Source organism: Taudactylus pleione, unplaced genomic scaffold, assembly GCF_031769625.1.
Source record: "Taudactylus pleione unplaced genomic scaffold, aTauple2 ptg000573l, whole genome shotgun sequence".
Classification (NCBI taxonomy): domain Eukaryota; kingdom Metazoa; phylum Chordata; class Amphibia; order Anura; family Myobatrachidae; genus Taudactylus; species Taudactylus pleione.
This window is the reverse complement of record NW_028284975.1, coordinates 5053388-5075560: the sequence shown is the minus strand read 5'-3', so window position 1 is coordinate 5075560 and position 22173 is coordinate 5053388. Positions and strand designations below refer to the sequence as shown.

The 22173-nt window shown below is 45.4% G+C and overlaps 1 protein-coding gene across 3 annotated transcripts in view; it reads left to right on the top strand.

The window, feature by feature from the left end:
- The window catches only part of MANBA (mannosidase beta), a 124460-nt gene that overhangs the window by 72423 nt on the left and 29864 nt on the right, over positions 1-22173 (top strand). For all 3 annotated transcript variants that reach the window (XM_088453234.1, XM_088453233.1, XM_088453235.1), the window contains 4 exons: positions 7785-7902; positions 8594-8680; positions 19863-20030; positions 21340-21558. In XM_088453234.1, the coding sequence (XP_088309360.1) occupies positions 7785-7902; positions 8594-8680; positions 19863-20030; positions 21340-21558 (592 nt within the window). The remainder of the gene's footprint in view (positions 1-7784; positions 7903-8593; positions 8681-19862; positions 20031-21339; positions 21559-22173) is intronic.

The window sequence follows — 22173 nt, the reverse complement described above, 5'->3', positions numbered from 1 at the left end:
CAAGAAAGCAGAAGGTGCAAATTCTGTGCAGTTCCTGGATTCCTGGTTGACAACTGCTTTTAGGTGAGACTCCTTAGTTTGCTATTGAATGGGCCCACCATATGCCTACATGCCAAGAGCTCCCCAGAGGACATTTATTGCTGAAACTCTGCATTATAATCGCCAAGATGCTGTTCTTCGCTTTGTTAGGATAAAAGGGCTTTTGGAGTTAAACAGACAAAGAGTTACGATCTTTTAGAATTTCACTGCTCATATCCAAAAGTTTCCTTCCCAATTTGACCAAGTAAAGACGTGACGTAAAGTCTGCATGACCTCAAACTCCCTTACTCCATGCTGTTTCCTGCTCACTTACGGGTGGTTTTGGGAGGACGTACTCATTCTTTGAATCTCCCAGTGAGGCTGCCACTGGAGGAGTTGCCCTCAGCTGACTTACTTACTTGAATATCACATGTAGTCTCTTTAGGTGACTACATGTGTTTTTTTTTTGTGTGACTTTTTTTCACTGTTATTTTCTGTGTACATGTTTCTCTAGTCTGCAGGTATTCAGATGCCTCCTTTAAACTGCAACCCTATCCTCCCTGTATTTGTTTGATTTTTTTTTTAATGTTCAGTATATTTGTTAGGTTAGATGTTTCTAGTTTAATACCTTTTGGGATATTCTTTGTTAGCCCTTTTTATCCTGGGCTGGATGCACCATGACTTTAGGATACACAGGTGTAGTTGGCCCATATTTGCTTTTGTTTATTGCATTGGGTAGTTTAGGTTAAGGGGTTTAAGTGTCAGGGCATAGGCATACCTATTAGTATGGTTGGTATGCAGGGTGGGGGGTAATTGGGTTTTCTTTTTTGTATACTAGCTGAACTACTGAGTGTTGCCCAGGTTTAAATCTTCAAGTTATTTTTTTATCAATGAGTTGGATGTAACTGTCTACATGTTAAAAATAATTGGCACCTTAGCAGCTCTTCCAGCACACGCATGAGGAATGTTCTGCCCAGTTCACTCCGCCATGAGGTCCCACTGGGACCCCAACCACTTCATTAGGCATCCCAGACCAATTGCCACCCTTTTGAAGTTTTCAACAAAATCCATCCAGTGGAAGGCCCAGCACAGGCTCCTCGGGCCAAAGTTCTGCTCCGCGTACACCAATGGGAGGTCCGACCTCAACCCCCTAGTATGTCTTGTGGGATCCAATGTTACCACTCTGAAGTTTTCGTCCAAATCCATCCAGTGGAAGGCTCAGAACAGGCTTTCTAGGTCAAATTTCTGCCCAGAGTACACCAATGCAAGGTCCGACCAGGACCCTAACCCTCCTAAAACCTGGCCATGATCATCTCAATCGGTGCATTTGTGTCCAAATGCATAACCAGACAGACACACAAACAGACCAATTAATTTTATATATAAGATTTGGTTGTTATATATGCTTTATTGTTTTTCTACATGATGCACTGGCATTTTAGTCTTCTGTAGCGGGGTTGGCAGAGCACCCACAGGAGAGTCTTACTAGTGTCACAGTTGGGATAGGGGTGTGATGGCCACTTCCTCCCACTTATCTGTCTGTTGTAGGTTCTGTCTTGGAATGTCCGGGTCTGAATGATGAGGTTAAACATTCCTTAGTCCTTTTGGCAGGTCAAGGACCATACCCCAGGTATAGTCTGTTCATTGGAGACCCATTTGGTGGGTAGCAGGATTCTTTCCCTTAAAAAGCTGTGGATGGATTGGGTTTTTCATTCTACACTCCATTCCAATTCTAGGGAGGGTCTCTGTTTTGATGTGCTTTGTCATAAAATTCAGGTGGGTCTGCTGGGCCTTGTTATTGTCCTTTCAGACACTATACAAGTTTCCCCTCTTGTTTTGCTTGCAGTGAATACCCCCCCTTTAGTTCTGATGTCCTTTTCTAAAGGCTGTAAGCTATATTCTTGCTATTCCTGTTATATGTATTAGACGAGAATATGAATAGATGGAGTGTGGATCCAGGGCCCTCTGGTGGCCCCTCTCAATCTCCCATTGCTAGATTCTTGGCATCAGAAGTCCGGTGTTACTCCTGTTTTTCTATGTCTCAATTCATTTTCCAGGATTGTTCTGGCCTTGATCTCCCACTCCAAGTGGTTACTGTGCTAAACTATTTGTCAATATTGGACCACTCTCCTCTGTTGTTGGCGCTGAACCTACACTATCCTAGAGCTGCCTCCTTTTGGAGACTTAACCCTTTTTGGTTGATGCAGATGGGGGGGGCTTCCAAACTTTTTTTGTAGCTTTAGCTGAGTTTTGTCAATAATCCAGTTAGTTCCTCTGCCCCCCTAGTTTGGAATGACTTAAAAGCATTTTTATGGGGATTCTTGTTTTCCCACAGCTCGGATTCCTGATTTCCCACTGGTCAGATTCATGATGTTTGCACAGCTTCAAATTTTTCTTAGGAAGAAGGAGGAAGAGTTAGTACATAAATGTTGAACCCTTGAGGCTGTTTATACTGCTAGTGGACGTCCGACGGACAGGGTTAAATGGCTTATTGATCATAAGTAATGGACTGATTTTCTGTTTGACAAATCAAAGTGTTGCCTTTACTTCTTGGCTCATGACCATTCTATACAGGCGGACCGGGCCGGCAGGTTTATGGCTTACATGGCTAGGGCAGATGTTTCTCCTACCATTGTGCACAGATTACTGATTGAAGCTGTGGCCATCCATGTGGATGCCCCATCCATACCGCTTCTGAATTGGCCTCCTACCTAGACCAAATTATCCTTCTGACCCTGTCAGATTCTAGCATACCGTATCTGGGCTCAACTATATGTCCTGAAGAAGTTGAGTATGCTATTAAGTCTTTCTCAACACATAAGGCACCACAGGTTGATGGGCTCCCTGTTGAGTTATATAGGGCTCATCTGGGTTTCTTTGTCTCTAAATTTGTAAGAGGTCTTTTTGGAGGTGTGCTCCCTCTGCTCTTTAATGGCCGAGGCCCTAATTATGGTAATCCCCAAACCAGGCAATGATCTGGCTTATCCGGATTCTTACCACCCCATTTCTTTATTATCCACTGATGTAAAAATTTTGTCTTTATGACTAATACTGAAAATTGACCTTCAGGATCAAAAGGGTTTCATGTCTGGGAGGTCAACTGCTGTCAATCTCTAGCATCTCTATACTTATTTGCAGGTAGCTACTTAGGAGTTGGTTGTGTCCCTGGATGCAGCCAAGATGTTTGATTCGGTGGTGTGGCTGGTTCTATGGGAAATGCTTTCTAGATTTGGAGTAGGTCCTGGCTTCTTGGCATGGATTCAGTTGCTCTACTCATGTCCTTCTGCTTGGGCTAGTGTGAATGGCTTTGTTATGGATTAATTTATGCTAGGCAGGGGCACTTGACAGGTTTGACCATTGCTGACTTGGCGTTTACTCTGCTACAATTTCTATTATCAAAATCCCGGCTCTCTCACTGCATCCTTCCCCCTTGCAACAGGAACATAGTGTTTTGATGGCGGCAGCAAAGATCCTAGGTGAAACTGCGTTTGAGCTCTGTTCTCCACTGTGTGGAAACTCTTCTCTATTAGGGCTTTGCAATCATGACTGGGAATTTTTATGGATGTCTTATGTGCTGGATGCTGTAGGGAAGTGGTTCTGAAACTCTGTCCTCAGGACCCCACACAGTTCACGTTTTGCAGTTCACCCAACAGGTGCACAGGTGTATTCATTACTCACTGACACATTTTAAAAGATCCACAGGTGGAGCTAATTATTTCACTTGTGATGCTGTGAGGAGAACTGGAAAACATGCACTGTTTGGGGTCCCGAGGACCAAGTTTGAGAAACTGTGCTGTAGAGCATTTATATCAGAATGGGATTCTACACTCCTTTGCTCAGCTGTTGTCTACATATGACCTTCCATTTCATCTGTTTTTTAGATACTAGCAGCTTGGCATGCCCTCTGTGCACAGTGGGTGAGGGATACCCCAGTTTTATCTGAGTCCCCTGTTTGTTGATCCAAAACTTTTCTAGCCTGAGTCTATAGCTCAGGCATACTCCTCTCTACTTTTGTAATTGGGGGCTGTGGGGTTGTACTCCCTTGTCAGAAAAGGACTGGATGTTTCTGTTGGGGTTCCCTTAGATGCCTACAGCTTATGCCAGATATCAGCAAATTCAGCTATACCTTTTTATCGGGTTTATTGGACTCTCGTTGGGCTCAGTGGTTTTGGATGGTTGGCTTCTGATTCTTGTCCTGTAGAGCCCCTGCTGCTACTTTCTGGCATCTGCTTTGGTCCTGTCCTCAGGTCGTCTCATTCTGGTCTTGTGTTGTAAATTGTATACGTGGAACGGGATAAGGATATCCTTATTTCTACTTCAGGGTCCATAGGGGGTCCACAGGGTTGACCTTGGGGTATAGCTGGATCTGGATCCACGGGCACCACGCAGTTAAAGCTTTGCTGCTCCCAGGATGCACTTGGGTCCGTCCTCCTCTATACCCCGCCCCCGGCCACAGGCACCTCAGTTTTAGTTGGTGCCAGACCGGAGTCGGGTCACCCTGGGCAGTGGGGCTGCATAAGCAGCCCCTAAGCTTTAATTTAAATTTTTTTTTTTTGCAAAAAAAAAAAAGAAGATTTTATTATTTTATTTTTTACTATCTTCAAAGCGGCAGCATAAGACTGTCCATCTGGACGTCCATGCTGCCGCTCCAACAAGCCCCGCTGGCGCTGCGACGCCGGTACTGATCCGGGGATCGCAGCGGGACCCCGGTGTCAGTACTAGCGTGGCTCCGGGAGCTCCCACTGACTGCTGCCGGATTCTACGGGGCCAGGTAAGCCGCGTGTAGTGCTTCGCGCTGCACGCTGGGGAAGTCAAATGCAGTCTTTCAGCCGCCGGTCTCTGGGGACAGACCGGCGGCGCTAGTGGCGGCGGCGGGCTCCCCCTCTTCAGGAATACCCCGCGTGACCGCTGGACCACCAGGATGTAAGGCCGGCAGGGAACGGCGTCCCTGGGGGTTCCATACTAGCAGGGGAGGCAGCCTTCCCTGCTTCAGCGGCTCCTCCCCTCAGCCCAGCGCGCCTTCTCTCAAGCGTGCTGGCGTCGCTGGGCTGTGCTCTCTCGGCCACTCCTCCTCAGAGCTCTCCGGCGGCCATCTTCCCAGGCAGCAATGCAGAGCTCCCAGGCAGGCTTCCAGTGGACCGGTCCCCCTGCGTACCTCTCCCCTGATCGGGACAGTGTTCGCAGCGCTGTAGCCCTCCCAGACACTGAATCTGGGAGGTTGATTGTAGCTGAACGTGCAGTGAGTATATCTTCCTGCATGGTATGTGACTATTGCTAGTGCTGCTGTCTGTGCTTTTTCTACTTACTGTCAGCGTTTAGTACTAGCAGGGGAGGCAGCCTTCCCTGCTTCAGTGCTCCTCCCCTCAGCCCAGCGCGCCTTCTGTCATGCGTGCTGGCGTCGCTGGGCTGTTATCTCCTGGCCACTCCTCCCCAGAGCTCTCCGGCGGCCATCTTCCCAGCCAGCATCGCAGAGCTCCCGGGCGGATACAGTGGACCAGTCCCCCTGCGTACCTCTCCCCCTGCAAAGGACAGTGTTCGCAGCGCTATAGCCCTCCCAGACACTGAATCTGGGAGGTTGATTGTAGCGGAAGGTGCAGTGAGTATAACTTCTCTGCATGGTATGTGACTTTTGCTAGTGCTGCTGTCTGTGCTTTTTCTACTTATTGTCAGCTTTTTACCTATCCCTTTCCTTCTCCTACGGCCCGCAGGTGCGTGGGGGAGGGGTGTTCTTTCTGTGTACCTCACTTATATAGATCTACGTATTTGTGAGGTCTGTCACATACAGCGGTGTGCTACTCAGTACCAGATTGTGGGCTGTTTGTGTTGCATACTTGGGAGTGCGCAGGTGTTATACGCCTTTACCTCTTTTCGGTGATACTTCTTTTATTGCAAAAGATTTGTGTCATGTCTGATGAGGAGAAGGAGCGCTCCGTGGCTCCTGTGTTGTTTTCCTGCCGACGCTGTTCGGCAGGGGTTGACTGGGCGGATTTGTCTCAGGACGGTCTGTGCGGACGGTGCCAGCTGGTACCTGGTCCCTCTAAACCCCCAGTGGCGCAGGATCCTCCGTGGGCGATGTTTACACAAGTGCTGGCGTCGATCGCGGACCGGCTGGCGGTCCCGACTGAGGGCCCTTCTAGGGCGGTGCCCCAGCCTACCATCCCCCGTTCCCCGGGCATGACGCGTCTGGTGCAGTCTCCTCCCGGGTCTCAGACTGTGGGTCCTTATGCGGGTTTGCCTGTGTACGTGCAATCTCCCACGGTACCACAGCAGGCGATGGTACCGTTTCAGGGGTATCCTCAAACGGTACCCCCTCCCTGGGTGGATGTCCTCTCCAGCTCTGTTCAGAGCCTGGCGGCTTCGTCATCGGCCTTTCAAACTATGTTGCACAGTGATTTGCCCCCACGGGCGTCCAAGCGAACCGTTTCGGCTTCATTGGCGGCACAGTTTACGGACACGGACGTGTCTTCGGATGACGGGGAGATCCATGAAGACTCTGACTCGGATGCTGGGGCCCAGGAGGTGGAGGCTAAGTCCTCCATTAATGTACCGGCATTGATTAGGGCAGTGCGGGCCATCCTTCATATAGAGGAGGATGCGCCGGCTCCCAGGTCGAAGTACCCTAATTTTAAGAAGGCCAAGGTAGCTTCGACGGTTTTTCCCCTGTCTGATCAGTTAACGGATCATATGGCAGGGGCCTGGCAGTTGCCCAGCAAGAGGTTCCAACCGCAGAAACGGTTGGCTTCAAACTATCCTTTTCCTGAGGCTCATTGCAGGAAGTGGGAAACTCCGCCTGCCGTGGATTCCCACGTTACCCGCTTAATTAAAAGCGATACGCTGCCTTTGCCGTCGATCTCGTCCCTGAAAGATCCCACGGACAGGAAAGTGGAGACTTGTTTAAAGTCTATCTACTCTCTCTCGGGGGCGGTTGCCTGTCCGTCCATGGCCATCTCTTGAGTGGCTAAGGCCATCGAGAGCTGGGCCAATGCTTTGGAGGATACCTTTCCGGAAGATGCTCCGGAGATCCAGAGAGCGTTGATAGGACAAATGAGGGATGCAGCTTCCTACATTTGGGAAGCATCGTTAGATGCAAGCCTGCTGACCTCTCGGGTGTCAGCTGCAGCTGTGTCGGCGCGTCGGTCCTTGTGGCTGAGGTCTTGGAGAGCTGAAGCAGACTCCAAAAAGGGACTGGAGGCCTTATCTTTTAATGGGGAGTTGCTTTTTGGTCCAGACTTGGACAAAATTGTGGATACTCTAGCTAAGTCTAAATCAGCTTTCCTCCCTTCGGCTTCTGCACCTACCAAAGTTGCCAGGTAAAATGATAGCCATGTCTTACTACTGTATGTCTTTGTTTTAAGTTGCAATATAGGAATCTAATCATGCAGAATAACTAAAATAACCATACACATTAAAGTTGGTGGTAATAATAAAGTCATTGATAGAGAGGCAGATTTTGTGCTTTCCGTGCTGTTTGTTACTGACCTTACTTTATATTTCTATTTAGGTCCTAGTAAAATGAGCTCAAGGTTTCATCACCAAGGCAAAGTTCAGCATTATCCCTTTTTAAACAGCCATTGTGTTTATGGGACCTAATTTCATTCTCCATGCAATTTACAGGGGAAACATTAAATATAGAGATGACATCCACACTTTGCTTGATATCATAAGACTTCATGCCTGAAAGGAGGGCACACTTATAGACCTATATTATTGTTTTAGTTAAATGTTCTGTTTAAATTTTAATATTTTGCAATCTCTATCTGCTACAGGCTCCGTAATCTGCTGCAGTCGGTTATTGATGCCAATATGAATACTCTGCGTGTCTGGGGTGGGGGAATCTATGAGAGTGATGAGTTCTACAATATGTGTGATGACTTGGGAATAATGGTAATCCCTGCAATGCAGGCTTATTTATACTAAGTAATAATTTGGAATGATTCTAAAGGACCAAGAAATGTCAGGGATTTCGCAAACTGAAAATAACTTAGATTATTATTATTGTTATTACTATTATTATTCTAGTGTGATATGAAGAGCATTATAAAGCCTTGAAACATTATGTTCATTTGTTATTGGTATCTCTAATGAAAACTAGATGTCCCATTCAGCGAATGGAATCCTCAATGATAATTCTGCTGCTGCACCATGTCACCCAGTGGTGTGCTCCCTCTCTAATAAAGTGTTCTCCTGATGCAAATGTTTCTTCCTAGCTTGGTGCAAACTATTAAACTCCTCAATACACTCCATCAGCTTTGCTATCATGTAAATAACATTACAGTGGCGGGGGTGGGGAAAACTCCAGAACAAAGAACCAGCTTTGACACTGTAGTAGTGAACAGAAAATAGCAGGGTATGTACATATTATATTGTACTTCAATGCAAAAGTAGGTGAGCGTTTTTTTTTTGGGGGGGGGGTTTGGTTTGGCCAGGGCAGTTGATTGCTGAGCTAAGTTCATCCTTTTTTTAGTGAAGTGTGACTACCAAAGAAATGTGTATTTGCACTGTGTATTTAATTTAGGTTACTGAATTCTGGTTAATGGATGCAACCCATTGTGTACATTTTTTGTCATTATTACAGGTCTGGCATGACTTTATGTTTGCATGTTCCCTTTATCCTGTTGATGATTGCTTCTTGGATACAGTCAAAGCGGAAGTCACACACCAGGTATGTTGTCACTAGTAGACACTTTAGAATTTTGTGAAACATATGACTGTTGTTTGTCCTAAAGATATGAGAGAGTGCTAACAGGAATTAATGTTAAAAAATATTCAATTATTTGCCAAAAATAATAAAAACAAGTTCATGGCAAAACTTCCAATTGTGAAGACATTTTTGTTCCCACTGTTCTCCCCAGAAAATTTAGCCAAACGGGTGGCATCAAGAAGTAGCCGAGTAGTGGCGTTCACAATAATGAAATGTTGAAATCTTGACCTTTTATATTGATTTAAACGCTCTCAACATTTTATATATTCATTCTTCTCTTCTTAGATGCCCAGTTGTCTGCAGGTTTTTCATGATGAAAGTCTGTAGAATCTGGTCCCTCTGGTGACATCAGCATCAGTTTATTTAGTGTGCTCTGCTTCATGCGTTAAACAGGTTTTAATTAGTTTAGAGTAGAAAACTTTAGAGTTAATTAGCAATAATTATAGGAGGAACATCAGAGAGGACTCGTTGTTTAATCCACAAAGTACACCTAAGAAAATCTTGAATAAGTTGTTGGTACTCACGAGTGAGAGTCGTAATATAGCTTTCCCAAGTGGCATCATTTTTTGGCATTAACCGTTGCTTGTCTAAGAAGGTTTCCAACCAATCAATATTAAAAATGTGGAATAGTTTGTATTGAAAAAGTGATAAAGATGGTGGCGTAGCAGTGATCCAATTTTGTAAGATCGCTTTACTTGATGCTGCGCTAATATAATTTCTTACATCCCTTTGAATCCCTCTGAGTCGTAAGAATCATCCCAAAAATAGCTCATTCAGCAGAGAAAGGTACATACATAGTTAACTAGATGATCTAGGGAAAATCGTCTCGCTGATGTCCAGAAACCATGTATGAAGTCCATCTGTGGAGTGTGGCAGCGCAGCTAATTATGTGATGTGGACATTCCTGCTAAGAACTGTCGATGGGGTGTAAAATAGGACCTGTGAAAATATAAAAAAAAACATCTCCCTATATTGAGCTGCTGGTAATAAACAACATGAAATAAGTAGATTAACCAAGATATCACATGAAAGTGAAGGCAAAGATTGCAACCATTGACTAAAGGTGCCCACACACTGGATGACTCACAAAAGATGCGATGTCAACAATTTCCCTTGAACTCCCTGGGCAACTCAACGACACTCCTGGACAGACGATCTCTTGCTAAACTGTGCAATATGACTAACGACCTATCGTGCGTCCTTAATGATTTCCAGTGCATCGTTACGGAGTAAGGTAAAATCTGAAGATACAACAAACGACCTTCAAGACCGCGCATCTGATCGTTATAGTCCCTGGTAGCTGTACGATTTGCACGTTTTTAAACAATGTATCGTTCCGTTGCTTTGTTTTAGTGCAAATCGTTCCTAAAATCATACAGTATGTGGGCACCTTAACTCCTGAAGCAGCCTGCAAAGCCAGAAACCAAAGGAAACTTCTTTTGTTATAACTGGTGATGATCTCAGCATCGCATCAATCCAATTATGCCAATCCTGGTCTGTGAGCCTTCTCATAATGACACTTGCTTGTGTGAAAGCCGGGGAGAGCATTGAAATGGAGGGCATTTTTTCAGTTTTAGGTTAATGATAAGAGGGAGGAAGAGAAAACATAATCGAAGCACACCAGTAAAGGAAGGGAAAAGGGCAGAAAGAAAAATAGCACAAATGAGTGGGACAAGGTAGGATAAAAAAAGGGAGAGGAATTACTGCTAAGAGGAAACAGACAGGTACAAAATTAGACTAGATTAGACTGTATTCAGAGGGGGTACAGCCTCAAAGTGGGCGGGCCAGGGAGACCATGTTTTCCCGAAGTGGTTGGGCATTTATATAGAAAAGGAAGTAATGCTTTCCATGTCATATGTGGACCAGATGCTATCCACAGTGTCAGTGTAGGAGGGTGGAACCTTAGATTTCCAGGAGAGTGCTATCTGACATTTATCTGCATTGAGAATGACTGATACATTTTTTAAAATGTCTAGATGTGTTTGGAATGTGTCTAGGTGGTAAGGAAAAGAGGGGACATATATAGACACTAGTGACCGACTTGATGAGAGTGTGGATTTTGAGCTTCGTTACCCGTTCTCTGGATGTTGTGATCTTATGCAAAAGGTAAGTATTTATTGTTTAGATTTAATCTTTTTATTTATTTTTTAAATTTAATTCTACACTCAGAGCAAGCTACCTCAAGATTAGGGGCTGTCATCTAATCTCGGCTGCAAGGGTGGCAGGTGAAGCAGGAGGGGCTGCATACAAAAAGGGCAGTGATCTGAAATCGTTGCAAGCCTTAGCGCTTATACAAATGCCATTCACTATGACAGTGATCTGTCTACCACCAACCATCTATACCTTCACCATGAACAGGGCATGAGAAAATGCACATAACAACAACGTATCCCAAGATATTATCACAGCATATACAGTATTATCCAGTGTGTAGCAGCTGCTGCACGTTATATCCCTGGGGTTTAACTCCACACTTTACATCACTACACTACTTCCTGACGGGTGTGGTATAAAAGATAGACTTTTAAAATTATACTGTCCCCAACTGTGATACAACAGAAGGGTAGGGGAAATATGTGTTACAGAAGTGACTGGAAATATGTGTTACTGCAAAGATGTGTTACAGGGGAGAAGGTCATGAAATGTTTTATTGTAGAGGTAATATGGAGATGTTATTAAACTGGTGTTGCATGAATGTTTTATGAGGTTGTTGAGAGGTTGTGAAAACGTATAACTACAGAAATGAGGGGAAAAAATGTGTTACTGCAGATATGAGGTGGGGGTGTATGTGTTACTACTTAATTTACAGAGGGAGATATTTCACAGCGAAGGGGTGGAAGAAATACACAGCTACAGTGATAAGGGGAATGTGGTACTACAGAGGTGATGGGGAGATGTGCTCCTACTGAGATAAGGGGAATGTGGCACTACAGATGTGATGGGGAGATGTGCTCCTACTGAGATAAGGGGAGTGTGGTACTACAGAGGTAATGGGGAGATGTGCTACTACTGAGATAAGGGGAGTGTGGTACTACAGAGGTGATGGGGAGATGTGCTCCTACTGAGATAAGGGGAGTGTGGTACTACAGAGGTGATGGGGAGATGTGCTCCTATGATAAGGGGAATGTGGCACTACAGATGTGATGGGGAGATGTGCTCCTACTGAGATAAGGGGAATGTGGTACTACAGAGGTGATGGGGAGATGTGCTCCTACTGAGATAAGGGGAGTGTGGTACTACAGAGGTAATGGGGAGATGTGCTACTACTGAGATAAGGGGAGTGTGGTACTACAGAGGTGATGGGGAGATGTGCTCCTACTGAGATAAGGGGAATGTGGTACTACAGAGTTGATGGGGAGATGTGCTCCTATGATAAGGGGATTGTGGCACTACAGATGTGATGGGGAGATGTGCTCCTACTGAGATAAGGGGAATGTGGTACTACAGAGGTGATGGGGAGATGTGCTCCTATGATACGAGGAATGTGGTACTACAGAGGTGATGGGGAGATGTGCTCCTACTGAGATAAGGGGAGTGTGGTACTACAGAGGTAATGGGGGGATGTGCTACTACTGAGATAAGGGGAGTGTGGTACTACAGAGGTGATGGGGAGATGTGCTCCTATGATAAGGGGAATGTGGCACTACAGATGTGATGGGGAGATGTGGTCCTATGATAAGGGAAATGTGGTACTACAGAGGTGATGGGGAGACATTTTTTTTACCTAACACTAATCTTCACCCTAACCCTCCTCTTGTTGCCTAACCCTAGCTGTTGGGGAAGTGCCTAACCCTAAATAAGAAAAAAAAAAGTCAACCATTTTGGTGTCGACATTTTGACCACATCGAGCATTTTTACCAGTTGACATTGTTCCATGTCTACCTTTAGTGTGTCGCCCTTTTGTCCCTGTTGACCAATATTCTTTGTAACATCTTGCGTCTATCTAGACATTATCGACCTTTTACTGTTTATCTATAGTCCGGATACCGTCCCCAACTGTGGTACAACAGAAGGGTGGGGGAAATGTGTGTTACAGAAGTGACTGGAAGTATGTGTTAAGTCATCCATTGTTTGAATCTTACATTATTCTAATTTACTCACTTAACTACTAACTAGAAATAAACACACGGACACCTATGTGGAATTAAAAGAGGACACAGCTGAAATTTATTGATCGATTTGTAATTAGAAAGATGGTGGCAGTAAAAAGCAGTGCTCCAAGGTCACAGCCCGACCATTATATTTGACTAAATAAAAGGCGGATCCCCGCCTGGCGCAAACTGGCCTGAGGTAGAACTATTCACCCTTAATTGGCATAGCATTGACCCCTCCCTAAGATGATGGCCCGGTCCTCCCCTAAGGTAAATGACCAACTCGCAGCTATCAAAAGGCAAATGCTACCCAGGCACTTTTACGCTATAATAGGCCGCCCAAGAGCACTGCTTCCCTGCCAAAGCTCGGCTCATAGAGCCAAGTCCCGCTACCCATCAGGAAATAATCGCCCCCCAAGACAGAAATGTTACTAATACAAGACTCTAGACCTGCGTCCGTGAGGTGTATCCCATTGGGCCTATAAAAAACACCTCTCCTTGTAAGGCAATTGAAGGTGCCAATATAACCATCCGTCTGTTAGTGACCGGACTAGATACTAGTGCCAGCCTACCCTACTGCTGGCCGTCTCTAGTATGCTATTTGCAGGTCCTTCCTAATAGCAAGTGTAATTGCAATGCAATTGCCAGTACCCAGATCCTTGCCCCCAAATGTACCTCCAATTGGGGTCCCAAATCTGGCTTTCGCTGTCCATAAACTTAATAAAGGCTACCTCAGGGCTTGCCCCTAAAACCGAACGACTGAATCTTATTAGTACCTAATAAATGCGGGGCCTGATATGCTAAAGGATGCTCATTAGCCCAATAGATACATGAATGTCCTACAACCCACACCCAACAGCTAGCATTCCTATAAACCTGCAAAAAAGGGTTCATCACGCCTGGATAGGCTAATACAATTGATAGAAAAACAGTCTAACCAAAGGAAGGAAAACAATAGTTGGGTGACCCATCTGAAGGTGAAAAACAGCATAACTCTTTGAGGGCAAATCTGAAAAGCCCTTCAAACTCCATAGCGGCAGCAGGCATAAGGCCCCTGGGTTTCCCAAAAAACTCTCAAGAAGTGCTGCTAACGATGCAACTTATCGGCGCGCAACTATTACTTGTAGGCTGACGACTAACATTGACCTACATGTTTTAAGGCATCAACGGAAGCACCTGCAGCTGCCATGCAGATTGCTACCCCAATCCTGAAAAATGTGTGCCAAACTGATCTAGCGGCAATTCTAGAGCAAACAAACAGTTGTGAAAAAACCTTGTGAAGTAAAACCTAGATAATGTTGTCTGAATGGCGTGGATGAGCCTGCGTGCACTACCTGGGTGCCGTAACCTATTAAACGTATGGCCAAGCCGACTAGGATTGGTGAAAGGGAGTGCTTGAGCTGGGATAGAGGTCCATCGCCCTTTAGCAAGCTGATCAGTTTATTAATCCATGAATACGACACAATTATAGTTTATATTGCAAACGTCATTCTCAAACAACAACCTGTTGATGTCTAGGTCATCTTATTTGAGAACAACCCACCAATTATAAAGATCCCTAGATAAGCTAACCAAATGCCAAATTAAAGAGTTGTGCCTCCTAATAAACCAACTCTGTAACTAACGGATCCTTTAAATTTGAAAGCTTTGCTCGTGCCATTTCCAAACGATTCTAACAGGTATGCATGGAATGGTGAACCTCCTTTGCCCTCGTAAGCCAAGAAACCTTGCTAAACGTTACAAGCAGTCAACTAAATCCTCAGCGTATGCGGGGCCATGACATCCAAACAAACTACTTAAATTCCAGCGCTAAGCCAGCCATTATAAACGGGGCTAGGGTAAGCCGCATATCTCAGCAACAAAAATGGAGGAGGCCAGCCCCTTAAGCCCAATCCATGGACAAACCGAGACAAGGACATCTGCAATACCATATTCCGTTCCCGTAACGTGACGTGCCCTAACGTTCATGCTTTTGCGCAAACACACAAAGAGGTGAAAAAACGCCTAAACAAGCGCAAGGCCGGAGGGGAAGGCCCTGTAAATATAGATACCTTGAACTACACTTAAAATAACTTTGCATAACCTAATCCTGCTGGTGCTGAGTCTGGTAGCCCGGATTCCGGCTACAAACATGATTGTAAAAAACTACAAAAACAGCATACTGGCAGTTAGCTCTTACCGCATTCATGATTCCGGCCAAAATCTCGCGCACAGTCACCCTCTGATACCTCCCCGAAAACCACGGAACTAGATGCATCCTTAAACAACTGAAGCCCGTAATTGTCCACCTGAGCAGGTAGCCAATTCTAACTCCGTTGAACTCCTGAAGCATTACCAAACCAAACGTGCAAATCCTCCCACAAGTCCTAAGACAAATGAAAATGTTGAGATTTGAATCCTGGCTATGGAGCGATCCCAGCGATGACAACTTCCTGCCCGTGTGTATTACTCTACAGTCAAAATTCATGGCCTAGAAGCGATTGCAATTGCTTTAGTGAGACTTCCGAATAATTCCCCAATTCACTAAGTTTAACCAAAGGCAATCAGCAAAGATAGCAAAGTGTGCATATCTATCCCCAGAAGCAAACGTTTAAACAGAGACCTCAGTACGTGAGAAACCAGTACGCTTAGAATCGATAAGACGCCTGTAAAGAAAAGGAAACCCTTGTAAACTAAACACCCGAGTGGCCCCTCACTACCAATAAAGCAACCAAAGAATTGGGCTGCCCCCCCGTGATGTGTACGTGCTTGCACGCACCAATGCAACAGCCGACAAAGGAAAAGTAAACAGAACAACCTGTTGGAAAGATCTTATTTACGGAACAAGTTCCAGTGACTCAAGTTACCATAAACAGAAAAGATATCCACTTTAGCCAGGTGAGCTCGCTCTCCAAAACTTCGTACCCTCTCCAGTGCCTGTTCGAAGGATTAGTACACCTCACGGCAAACTGCCGAATCTAACGTGTCGTTGACCGATCACCGTTCCAGGCAGGAAAGATGCTTGCCCTTCACCTTCTTATGTACAAAACCCCAAATGCGAGGTACAAAAACCCTTCCCAGGGAAAGACCAGAAAGAGCCACACATGCGCTCCGCTACCAATTACTCCTAACAACTTCCGGGTGATTGCGTATGGATTGAAGGTTCCGTTTGGACTAGGACATGTATATTGTGCGTTAAAAGCAAATGAATACTCAAATTAAAAACCCTCTAACACTATGTAATACCCCATCGCTGCTCGATTAGATATCCCCTCGACACGGTCCTGCACCGCCAATGTGACTATATTACTGGCTGATGGCCATCACCACACAGCATGCAGAATTCAATGCACCTACGCCCGACTCCCTGCTGCACCGGGCACGCATATCCCTCACCGCGCCCGGAGCTTCAGGTACTTGGACAGGCTGGACAGTGCTGCCTCCAGGCTATCCGGAACACATAGGTATCCAGGTCTGCCGAGTAACCCTCAACCAAAGAACTCCACATCCTTGAATCATGAACTGAAACACTGCCTAACCTTCCTGCTTCTTCCTGAAAAAATGTTCTTCAGCACAATCCATGAATTCCATGGACGGGTTTCCCATTAAAACTCAACGCGAGTACGAACCAGCCAGTTAACCAAATCAGGTATGAACGACGGTAATTGACCCCAATTGCCGACAAGGCCTTCGCCTGAAACAAACCCTGAAATCACTGTGCGGACATACAAACTCTACATAGATAGAACCTTTTTGGGATTCAACCCCAAGCCCTTAGTACTGTGAGGCAGGAATACCAACCACTACGCCAATCATGCTGCCTGTTTATACCTTTAGCATCCGCCGTGATGGCAAACATGCCTGCAAACTTGCCTTTCATGATCCGCTCCCTGAAACCAGAGTACATGGGCGCATAACAAACTCCGGACAATCTGGGCCAAGGATGTAAATTAACCCTCAAAGTCTGCCCTGAGAGGCAGTAACGGTAACCAGTACACCCTCTGCTCTGCCATAACTTTAACCTCAAAACCTAAGTAGAGCTGCGTCTGCACAATGGATCCCATGCCCGCTGAACCCCCCCCTCCCCCGCACTTGGAGCAGTGGGAGTGGGTGGGTAAACTGCGGGTGCCATTCAACATTTGCCTCTTTACATTGCTGGAGGCTAAAATGGCCGCCGGTGGATAGTGGGCGGGGCCAGTCGGTAAGGTTTAGCACTAGGAGGCCTGCTCTGGGGGGGGGTGGATGCACAGCCCGGCGGGGGCTGTCCGGCCAAAATGCGGAGCCTCCGGTGACCCGGGCTGGGAGTGAAGGAGAGGGGACGGATGTACCAGTGCGCACCTGAAGGGTAGGGAGTGTGGCATCGCGGGCTGCCGGATGCCGTGTGGCCGTTCGGGGAAGACGCACTGCTGGGTGTGGGGTAAGAGTAAGCAGCGTGGAGACGGAGGTGATGGGGGGGGGGTATAGCGGCGGTGAATGGGAGAAAAGCCTGCTTTCTAAAGGCGTGGATGGAAGGACGCAGGGGGACTGGATGGATATGCAATGGGAGCAGTAAAAGACTGCTACTGAAAATAGAGTTGGAGCAGAACACAATGCATTATAAAAGGTGATACTCAGCCAGCCTGGTTCAAAAACTGGAAAAGAGGAAGATTGTTCCTCTTCCAGACTATCTATAATGAATAGTAGGGCACTTGCCCCTTATTACTGCCATAGGCTACTATTTTGATGGGTACATTCCTGGCTACGATCCCTCCTCTCCTTTAACCCCTGGTGAACTAGCAATATTCCATCACTAGACGGGGTGCTTATCTTTCCTCCAAACTTATTGAAGTATTCTGATCTATTACTGCAAAGATGTGTTACAGGGGAGAAGGTCATGAAATGTTTTATTGTAGAGGTAATATGGAGATGTGTTATCAAACTTGCAGGGATGTTTTATGAGGTTGTTGAGAGGTTGTGAAAACATATAACTACAGAAATGAGGGGAAAAAATGTGTTACTGCAGATATGAGGTGGGGGTGTATGTGTTACTACTTAATTTACAGAGGGAGATATTTCACAGCGAAGGGGTGGAAGAAATACACAGCTACAGTGATAAGGGAATGTGGTACTACAGAGGTGATGGGGAGATGTGCTCCTACTGAGATAAGGGGAGTGTGGTACTACTGAGGTGATGGGGAGATGTGCTCCTACTGAGATAAGGGAAGTGTGGTACTACAGAGGTGATGGGGAGATGTGCTCCTACTGAGATGATTAGGGGAATGTGGTACTACAGAGGTGATGGGGAGATGTGCTACTACTGAGATGATTAGGGGAATGTGGTACTACAGAGGTGATGGGGAGATGTTCTCCTATGATAAGGGGAATGTGGTACTACAGAGGTGATTGGGAGATGTGCTCCTACTGAGATAAGGGGAATGTGGTACTACAGAGGTGATGGGGAGATGTGCTCCTATGATACGAGAAATGTGGTACTACAGAGGTGATGGGGAGATGTGCTCCTATGATAAGGGGAATGTGGTACTACAGAGGTGATGGGGAGATGTTCTCCTATGATAAGGGGAATGTGTATTACAGAGGTGATGGGGAGATGTGCTACTACTGAGATAAGGGGAATGTGGTACTACAGAGGTGATGGGGAGATGTGCTCCTATGATAAGGGGAATGTGGTACTACAGAGGTGATGGGGAGATGTGCTACTACTGAGATAAGGGGAATGTGGTACTACAGAGGTGATGGGGAGATGTGCTCCTATGGGAATCTGTATGACATACCACCGGTACTTTAACTATCCCTAACCCTCTCTCCTCCCCCACCCCTTCCTGCACCCTAACCCTCCCTTAAGGGTGCCTAAACCTAACCCCCCCTCCCCGCACCCTAAACCTAACCCTCTCGGGGATGCCTAATTCTCCTGGGGGGGGGGGGGGGGGGAAGTTGCCTATCTCTATGTCCACCCCCCTCCCCCCCCGGGATCCCCAAACCTAACCCCCCTGCGGCTGTCCGCTCCCCTCGCCCGGCTGACTTTTGTTCGGTATGCTGGGATTTCGGCAGGTTTATAATGATAGGCGTCAGGATTTCGGCGCCTATCATTAGTCCCATGCTGGGATTTGACAGTCGGCTTCCTGACTGCATGCCGCTCTTATGATTAGGGGAATGTGACACCACAGATGTGATGGGGAGACGTGTTACTACTGAAGTGATAAGGGGGATGTGCTACTACAGATATGATGGGAGATGTGCTACTACTGAAGTGGTGAGAGGGTTTTGACAGGGACAAAAGGTTCACATGGAAGAATGTCGACAGGTAAAAAAGGTTTGCCTATATTTTTTTGTTCGGGTTAGGCGTTTACCCCGATGGTTAGTGTTAGGTACCAAGAGGGAGGGTTAGGTACTTACCGGAGGGTTAGAGGGTTAGGGTTAGGCACTAGAAGGATTGGTTAGGGTCAGGCACCTACCTGATGGTTAGGGTTAGTCACCAGGAGGGAGGGTTAGGATTCGACACCAAGGAGAGGGTTAGGGTGAAGATTAGGGTTAAAAAAAAACGCATTGACCATTTCTGAGACTACTATTTGTGTCGACAATTTTCATGTCAACCTTTTGACCATGTCGACCATTTGTACCTGTCGACCTACTTCCATGTCGTCCTTTATTGTGTTGACCTTTTGTCCGTGTCGACCTTTTATCACTATCGACCGAATGACTGTCTAACATCAGGTGTCTATCTAGACATTGTTGACCTTTTTACTGTCTACCTTCTATACCATAACCGTTGGGGACATGTATGACAATAGATTCTTGAATGGTGAAACCAATGGCACCTCATGTTTTTTTTATTTTCCAATCTGTTCTAGGAATTAAATAATGTGGTTAATTTATTACAGCACTTTTCACAGTTTTTATAATCATCCCCAGAGGGTCCAATTACTTTCTGGCATTGTATAATTCACATGCTCACCATAAAACCACTTTTTTTAATTTTGTATTTGAAATACCTGTTTACGTTTGATAAGCTAGTGAAAATGCTAATTTTCCTTGTGTAAACTTGAATTCTTTTTTTTTTTTGGGTGATGTACTAGATTCGAAGACTTAAATCTCACCCTTGTATCATTGTCTGGAGCGGCAACAATGAGAATGAGGCTGCGATTGCCAGCAATTGGTTTTCAATACCCACCTACATGAAAGAAGTTTATGTACAAGACTATTTGACCCTTTACATAAAAACCATTAGAGTGCTTGTTCTTGAGGTAAGTGATTTTGAAAAAAATCTGAAATTCTGGAGTTTCAAAGACATGGCTGTGCTCAGATCCTGTATAATCTTTACATTCTGACTATCCTTCGTACATGAAAGAGAACTGGAAGTTTATCACGTTAATCAGCCACAGAACCTTTGTAATTCATAGGTGTCCCTGATTAAATTATAGCAACTCCAATATAAACACACTTGTGTGAATCTGTCTAATCAGTCCAATAATTAAAATACGCTTTATTGTGGAGGCTGGGACAGATTCAGGGCTTGATTTAAGCATGGTTTGCATACACAAATTGGCTTATTGTTGTGTACTACGTATGCACTGCGCGACGATCGCACAGTGATTACGGACGCACTGTGGATTCCATCACGCAATGAGTGACAGGCCATGCGCATTGGGGGTGGTGACGGGGGAGTGGTTGCAAAAATACGCAGATGTACCTGTCAGTTTGAACGCCGCTGCATGGGCGTGCATGAATTAGCCACTGTAATTGCCTATGCAGCTCGAGAACCTTCTGTGTGCGACTTGCAATTTCTACAACGGGTCAGATCTGCTGTAATTGTGCGTGAAGGGCCGATGTGCTTCAATGTTACCGATGTATACGCAGGACTGCGAGGTATTACGGATGTGAGAAGGCAGTAGTGGGCTTCTCTATGCTGGCTGAGCAGTGGCAGACAGTAACATACCGTATTTTTGCAGATTCATTGTGTAATTACGCAGCTGCTATCCGTGCTGAATCAGACACTGTCCTCGCTAACTATTATCTGCCATGCAATATGTAGACCAGTGGTTCATGGATGCAGCACATGTATATGCGCTGTAGGTAAAATGAAAAAATTCAAATGTATATATGTTTTGCTTCCTACAGTATAATGGTGTAATATATAGCATATCTTTCCTGACTCTATAAACTATATATAGATTTTCCATAATATCCCCTTACACCGGGTCACACATGAATTACACAGGTTCTGTGACGGACTAAATTCAAGCCTGGATTTCACTTGGTTTTAATCAGTCACAGAACATGTGTAAATTATTGGTGTCCCGAATAAAGGGATATTATGGCAAGCTCAACTATATATAATTCACATAGACAGAGAAAGAAACAGAAGTCATTTCTGGTGTCCCCAATGCATTTAAAATCGATAAACTTTGTTCTGCTTTTTATAGTATAAACACTTTTAGTCCAGGTTTACTGTTATCCCCCATATTGTGAATTGTGTCTTATTGTATTTAAATGACAGCATAGACTTCAACACATTTCATTGTTACCAACAATGTCCTCTACCTTTCTGTTCAGATGGATGCGACTCGTCCTTTCATTGCATCAAGTCCAACCAATGGGAAAGAGACAGTTAAAGAAAACTGGCTCTCCAAAGATCCATATGACAACCACTATGGAGATACCCACTACTACAACTACCTGACAGACTGCTGGGACTGGACGTCGTACCCCAAACCTCGCTTTGCTTCTGAATATGGTTTCCAATCATGGCCCTCATTTAGTACAATACAAAAAGTAAAACACAAATAATAGACTGAATTATATTCTAAGGGGTCAATCCAATTAGCTGCGAAGGGTGCGAGTTGCCGTTGCCATGGTGTTAAACATTTTGCACCCCTTGTGGCCAGCTCCCAGCTCAAATTTGCTCATTTTTGCTTGCAGCCCTATGGAGCTGTGAGCAGTTAGAGCGAATTCAGGTTGCCGTAAAGTTCGGCTGCTGCTGCGCTGACTTGCGCCACGACGGGACTCGCAGCTAACTAGATTGAACCCTTTGACTCCTGTATATTACTGTTCTCTATTTCTACCAGCACTTTACACTCTCATATAGAGCATTTTGTTCATTAGTTGAGTGTTTCTAAATAGCCTATAGTGTCTGTAGAACAGAAATGAAATACCTAAATGTATACCTATATGCACTCTGTACCTCCTGCCTCAGTCTGTAATGACGTTAGTTTCTAGTGAGTTGATTGTCTGAATTTTGTAAATATTGGGCCACTGTGTATTGGCACTGGGTGTAATGTTGGCTCATCTCTCCTACATTTACATTGCAGCTGTCCCACCACAATAGATAGAAGTAAGTCCTTCTTGCTGTATTTTTCCATATATTTCCTTTCTGTTCACAAACATCTG